Source organism: Chrysochloris asiatica, unplaced genomic scaffold (assembly GCF_000296735.1).
Source record: "Chrysochloris asiatica unplaced genomic scaffold, ChrAsi1.0 scaffold00003, whole genome shotgun sequence".
In the NCBI taxonomy this organism is placed as follows: Eukaryota; Metazoa; Chordata; class Mammalia; order Afrosoricida; family Chrysochloridae; genus Chrysochloris; species Chrysochloris asiatica.
Window position 1 is genome coordinate 26,312,158 of NW_006408521.1, and position 7,387 is coordinate 26,319,544.

Genomic DNA, 7,387 nt, shown 5'->3' on the forward strand with positions numbered 1-7,387 from the left:
GCACTTAACAATAGCAACAATGATAAAATAGATACAAATTTATTACAAAAATTTAAAATCTACCGAAATGTACACACAAACACTTACAGAGCCAAGAAAAAGATAAACAAATTATGTATGAAATCATAACTGCATAAAATTAACTGCATAAGTACACACGGTACTGCTGTAATAATTTTGTGGAAGCCACCTCCCACTGCTATTGCAGTGAGCTCAAATGTTGCAAGTACCGGCTCAAAATGTCATGTGATACTGATCATCTCCCTGCATAGGTCATGTTTGCAGTAAACTGTGTACGGCAGTACAAAGTGATCTCTCACATCACATGGTTAGTGCAATGCCCTAAAGCTCGAGTAACAGCATGGCTGCCCTATGAAGTGCCGCTAGTGATGCTGGAAGTGCTTCCAAGAAGCAGAGAAGTCATGACATGACAAGAAAAAGTTGTATTACTGGATATGGATTGAAGTTCAAGTCAAGATAGATGTCTGCCATTTCAAGACAGATGAATTCACTTTAAGGACTACTGTTAAAAATTAAAAGGAAATTCACAAAGCTGTTGCTGCAGCTACATCAGCAGGTGCCAAAATTTTACACTTTTGTGACATGCCTTATCTTGTATTAAAATGCATTTTTTATGTAGGTGTTGTATAATACATATAATGCATGAAATATGTATTAATTGTTGCTTATGTTATGGTAAGGCTTCCAGTCAACAGTAAGCTATTAGTAATTAAGTTTTAGGGGAGTCAACAGTTACATGTGGATTTTTGACTTGCGGGGGTTGGAGGTCAGTGCTCATAACCCCCTCATTGTAGAAGGGTCAACTGTATCGCTAAGGACAGTGAGTATTCCTGTGAGGAGCACATCTGTGTGGACTTACCTTTTTCTTGAGCTGAATGGTACAGAAGAAACCGTACAGGTGCAGTGGTTAAGTACTTGTCTGCTAACCAAAAGGTTGGCAATTCAAACCCACCCGCCACTCCACGGGAGAAAGATGCTTCTCTAAAGATTATAGCTTTGGAATCCCTAAGGAAACTGTACTTCATACTATAGGGTCACTATGAATCAGAATCAACATGACAGCTATGGGTTTGGGGCTTGAATATTAAAGAGAACCCTGTGAGGAAGCTCAGATTATGAAGACTGGGTTGAAGAAAGTATTCCTTACAAAACTTGTGAAGAGCTGATCGCTGATGTAGCGGTGCGCCTTCTCAAACTGCTCCAGCTCTCTGTTTCCCTTCTCCATACACACATCCCACATACTTGTGGCGGCCACCACTTTTATACATGCCGATTCCTGGGGCCAGGTGGAAATAAACACAGGTGAGGTCAAATAGAACTTTCTAGCCTTTACCATTCACTCTGTAGCAATCAGAAACAAAAGGTTTCAAAACTTGAAACTCTCACTCATATAGTATTCTAGCTTTGCTATGAACGTATGTCAGACATTATGATTTATGGGGCACAGAGAAAAGTCTAAGACTTTTCCAGAATAACTGGTGAGGACTTACGTCATTTCTACAGCATTTCCTTATGCCCCTAGCTGGAAGTTTATTTCTTCTTTTTTGAAAAAGAATATATTTTCTTTTTTTTGTTGTTGAAAATACACCTAGGAGAACATATATGAATTTGACAACTTCTACATGTAAAATTCAGTGACACTGATTACACTACTTAAAGTATGTAACCATTCTTATCCTCCTTTTCCAAATTGTTCCTCCCACAATAACATAAAAATTTGTCTGTCTAATCTTTCAAGTGGCTTGTGTCAGTTTTATCTCACATTTATAGATAGTTCTTTAGAAGAGTACAATGCTCACCACATTCTTTACTAAGCTAAACTACTCAGGTAGTCTCCGACTTGCAGCAAGGTACAGTTCCGATAACTTTGTCATAAGTTGGTTTTGATGTAAGTTGAATATCTTTTTTTTTAAGGTTTTCATTATTATCATTATTATATATCATCTGTGAGTGAACATCTAATACTGATAATATAAGAAAATTATGTGCTGTAACACTGTATGTAGGACACATAACTAATGACAAGATGTGTAAAAAGAAACAAAAAGCGAAACAGATGGGTGTAAGTGTGGATCCTTGTAATCGAATATGTTGTCTAAGTCCGGGCTACCTACACTGTTTAGTTTAAGGGACCCTGACAGTTCAATGGTCAAGTGCTTAGCTACTTAACAGAGGTCAGTGGTAAGAACTTACCAGTAGTTTTGCCAGACAAAAGACCTGGTGTTCTGATCCTGTAAAGATTCCAGCCTAGAAAACCCTGAGGCAGTTCTACTCCATCATATCTCTATGGGTCAGAATGACCTCGGCAACATACAACAACAACGCTAACTTCGTTGAAAGAAGACTTCGGGGATATTTCTGGTTTAAGGTCTTAAAGGTGCTCTCAGGGCAATAGTTTTGAGGAATTCTGAATTCCATGAGCATTTGAAGTTGTTTCATATTTTCCCCTTTTGATAAGAATTCTTCTGTAAAATATATGATCAAAACATTAATATCGGTAGCTGGGCACCATCGAGTTATTCTGATCTCATGGCAAAGAAAGCAACTGTTAATGGATGCAATTAGCCATGCATTCCATTTCCCTAATCGGGGTGCTTCTTAATTCACCAAAAAAATAAGTTATCAAATTAAATATGATTCCTTTGGGATTATGATAATGAATCATCTCTTCTTACGTGTTTTCTCATATTGTTACCATCTCAACAGCAGCTGCCTAACCACCTACTGACAATTACAGTCCTACTTGCCCCACTCAAACTCTGACACTTCTGAGTCCTCTTGCTCTCTTCTGCTCTTTCCTAGAACAAAATACACCATACACATTCTAATACACAATATAATTTTTACTAACGTTGGTGTACTAGTTCTCGCTCTCCCATTGCCAATAAATTGTAAGCTCTGTGAATGGAGAAATTTATCTGCTCTGTTTGATGACTCAATGATCATTCATTGAATGAGCAAATAAGTAAGACGTGGTTAAATCCTGACAGCTTTTGAAGCCCAGCCTTGTTTCCTTGGCTACACAATGTTCGATTTCTGCCCATTTTAAGGTTAGGAATAAAATAAAACCTAAATGCAGTAAAAGCTACATTAATAATTTCCAAAGGTAAATCAAGTACCTAAGCAAAAATTACCAGTATCTCATAATTTGGTATTTATGATGCTTAGACCTTTTATCTATGGGCAAACACAAAGGAAGATACCTAAGATAGTATTAGAAAAATCATACAAAATATGTGTATGCTTACTCCTCAAGGAGTCCTGGTGGCACAGTAGGATAAGCACTGGACAGCTAACTGCAAGGTCAGCAGTTCAAACCCACCAGTCATTCTAAGGGAAAAAGATGAGATGGCCTGTTCCCATAAAGACTGATATTCCTAGACACTCTATATAGGGTTGCTGTGAGTTGGAATGGACTTGATGCACTAGGTTTGGTTTGGGTACTTATCACGTATCAAGTAGTAGTTGTTATTGTTAAGTGCCATTGAGTCAGTTTCAACCCACAACGATATCATATAGGGTGTCTGAGGAGTGACTGGTGAGCTTGAACCGCCAACCCTGCAGTTCAAACGGCTTTGTAGTCTGGTGCATTAACTCACAGCACCACACCAGGAATCAACTAGTTGGGTATCCGATAGTAGTAAAAAAAATCTACTACCTGATTATTTAATATACACTAGACAAGCTGCAAGGGAAAAGTAAGTCTGACCGTGGTGGTTAACATTACAAGTCAGCTTGCGTGGGCCACGGTTCTCAGCAGTTTGCCAGTTGGGTATCATGCCAGTTAGCAATTATGCAATGATGTTGTTGTTGTTGTTGTTGTTAAGCGCCGTTGAGTTGGTCCCAACTCATAGCAACCCTGGTTTCCGAGAAGCAGCTGGTGCATTTGAACTGCTGACATTGCAGCTCAAACCAACCTTGTGGCACAGTGCTTATCCTATAGTGCCACACCAGGATGCCAACAAAAGTCTGATCTAAGTACCAGCTGAACATGGCAAATGTATCTCAATGTTCCTTCTTTTAAAAGTATTTACAATTACAGATTACAAATATGTGCCTATTGCAAACACTGAAACAATATTAATTATAGAGCAAGAACTAAAACATTCCCCCTGTTTTTCCTTCCCCATTCCTACTTCCATTTTTCTCTGCAGTAAGCATCTCTAACCAATGCTACACATGTAGTGTATTTCCATCTACTCTGTTTCTATGAACACACACACGCCTCACTTACCAATATAGTTAGGTTTCAAGGACAAGGTCCTTAGGTGAAAATAGAGGATGATCACATCAGATCATCCTCTATTGTGAAGGGTGTCATTAACTATTAATGTACTCGGCTGTTAACTGGAAGTTTGGTGGTTCGAGTCCACTCAGAGATGCCTTGGAAGATGACCTGGTGTTTTTCTTCCCCAAAACTCAGTCATTGAAAACCCTGCGGAACATAATTCTACTCTTGACACTCATGGGATTACCATGAATTGAAATCAACCAGAAGACAACGGATTGTTAACTGGTTTTTAGAGAAATGGTATCACACTGTATGTGATTCTAACTAGACTGATTTCTTCACTCACCCGGATATGCTGGAGGTAGAGAGAGAGATCTCGGATAAAAGATTTGATCAATCTTTCTTGCATTCGGAAATTCTTCTCTGTTTCTTCAAATACTTCATCCTTTATCTGTTCAAAATAAACAAGTTTTACCGGTGAGTTTGAACTCTCCCTCACTCTATCTTTTGGTAAAATAATCTCTCTTAAAAACATTTTTTGTTCAAATTTTAAACCTTCTATGGTTCCCCGAATCATATATTCTGCACCTTTACAAGGCTTTGAAAGACCTCCAGATTGCATACAGACCCTCCTTACCTTTAAGCCTCCTTTCCCAGTGTTTCTGGTATCAAACCTTCACTCTGATACAAGGACTCCAGCCTCAGTCCCTGGCCCATGTCATACTGCTGGCCTCAATGCCTTCACCTAGTTACTCTCTCACCTACTGTCAACTCCCCTTCAATCTCAAGCAGACATGAAACTCACCTCATTAAGCCTCTGTCTTTCTGTATTACAGCATTTAGAGAACAAACTGCAAAACTTAGTAACTGATTATTGTCTAGCTTGTATTTTCCACTAATTGTATTGCATAGACGTGGTATAGTATAACGATGTCTGGAGACTCCAGCTCTACTGTCGGCACTAACTACTAAACGAACTTCAACTCACTCCGCTTCTTAGACGAAGATTTTCCTTCTTTGTACCAATATGGTGTTGAATGAGATCATCTCTAAACATGTCTACAATTGAAATTTTGTCTCCCCAAACAGATCATAAGGTCCTATGAGTATCTAGTACCACAGATGCTTTGACTCTAGGTTGACTGATGTGGCCTCCCAGTTTGTTTCTGGCCACACTAAACAGCTCATCAATAGAGGGTTGAACTCACATTAATAGCAGCTTTGGAGTCCTGCATCCACCAGCTAACACATACCAGAGGAGGTAAGAAGAAGGGAAACATGCCAATCTACACTACGCAGGTTGCCCTGGGAACCCTGAACGTCTGTCCCAGGCATGCAGAACCTTCAGGTACATGGATCTCACCTGAGGAGCAAAGCCAGTGAGATGCTTCAGGTGGCTGCTAACTCGGTTGGATTTCTTGATGATGGAGTGAATGTTTAATTTGGAAATTTTCTCCATGAGGCTATCTTCATCACCCTTACGGTACTTGAGGACTGGGGAGAGAGTCAAATTGGTGAGTCAAGACAATGCTTTCCTGAGCACGGATATACTGTGGTTGTTAAGTGCCATCGAGTCGATTCCGACCCATAGAAACCCTGTACAGGGTTTCCAAGGAGCAGCTGGTGGGTTTGAACTGCCGACCTTGTGGTTCACAGTCCAGTGCTGATCCTACATCGCCAATATTAGTGAGTCACAAAATGAGACTGCAAAACCCAAACTAGCCCTTAACTGCAATGAATTTCGAATTAAGGAGTAGAGACAGAATATGAATATAAACACTCATTTGTGGACAAACATAATACCTAGAAGAAAGCAAAGAGAGACTGTGTGACCAGCTCGGAGAAGGATTAAAGACCAGGAGGAAAGGTTGCATATGCGTAAGGAAAAGAACCAAAGATTCAGAGTCAAGAAGATATCTGAGTTCAGTGCCTGGGTCTGTCACTTACTTAAGGGATGGCCTTAGATAAGTCACTTAACTTTGGAGGAGTCTCATTTTCCTTTTCAACACAATGTAGAAAATAGTACTTGTCTTACAAGACCACCTTAAATGATCTCATATACAACTGAGATGTGTATACAATTACATCCCGCAGTAAAATGATAAACTAATATGTCACATGTTAAGCACAATCTTCAGAAAAGCCAAGATAAAAGCATAAAATAGCAAGGGATAGAGTGACAGCAAAAAGGCACACTTTGCTGTTGTAGAAGATGAAGACTAAATCATATTAGGATGAAAACCAAGAGAAAGGACTAGGCGGCCATAGACCTTTAACAGCCCGTCAAGGTTACATACCAGCGTAGGTGACCTCGTTGAAGCTGATAACAGAAATGATTATAGCTGTGGAGATAGTGGGAAGCAGGCAAAGAGGTGACATGATATTGTGGAGTCTTTGCAAATAGGAATAACAAAACAGTTCAGCACACTTTCCATACTCACTGACTGAGCGTCCCAATTAGGAGCTCAACAAGAGGTGATGAGAGAGGCATGAAGAGCACAGTTGGTTCTATCTCGTAAAGGAAAAGCAGACGGTTTGCCTGGACAGTGCTGGAAAAAGCAGGCAGGAATGATGGAACTCAGAAAGATGGGCAAATCGAGGTATTTTCAACAAAGATAGAAAGTCCAAAGGAGTGTCAGGATTAGGAGAAATAAATGAAAAATGTGGCTGACAGGCCCCATGAACAACTGCTTCCTTTGCTATGAGACCAAAAGAACTGGATGGTGCCCGGATACCATAACAATATTTTTATCAAAGATTCTTTACAAGACTCTTGATCAAAGGGGGAAAATGCAGAACAGAATTCCAAATTCTTGTGGACTCCAGACTTTCTGGAGCCATGGGAACTGGATGAGCCCCTGAAACTACTGCCTTGAGCTAATCTTTACACCGAAAACCAAAAACATCCCCTGAAGTCTTCTTAAAACCAAACAATAGTTTAGCTTAACTAGTAAAAATGTGTTGCTTGGGTATTGTGTTCTTTTAAGAACTATTGGTATGGGATCAAAGTGACATAGCAATTTAAAGATTAGATACAAACCTTCCTCAGAAGTTTTCTTAAAACCAAACAACTGTTTAGCTTCATCAGGAAAAGAGGCCTTATGCTCTTTTTTTTTTTTTATTATTCTGAAAATT

General features: G+C 39.5%; 1 protein-coding gene across 1 annotated transcript in view; it reads right to left on the minus strand.

The window, feature by feature from the left end:
* Positions 1-7,387, minus strand: part of DNMBP (dynamin binding protein) — a 112,119-nt gene that overhangs the window by 27,462 nt on the left and 77,270 nt on the right. The window contains exons 8-12 of the mRNA XM_006831463.1: positions 6,698-6,801; positions 6,550-6,594; positions 5,616-5,746; positions 4,599-4,703; positions 1,169-1,297 (exon numbers count right to left, since the gene is read on the minus strand). Of these exons, the coding sequence (XP_006831526.1) occupies positions 1,169-1,297; positions 4,599-4,703; positions 5,616-5,746; positions 6,550-6,594; positions 6,698-6,801 (514 nt within the window). The remainder of the gene's footprint in view (positions 1-1,168; positions 1,298-4,598; positions 4,704-5,615; positions 5,747-6,549; positions 6,595-6,697; positions 6,802-7,387) is intronic.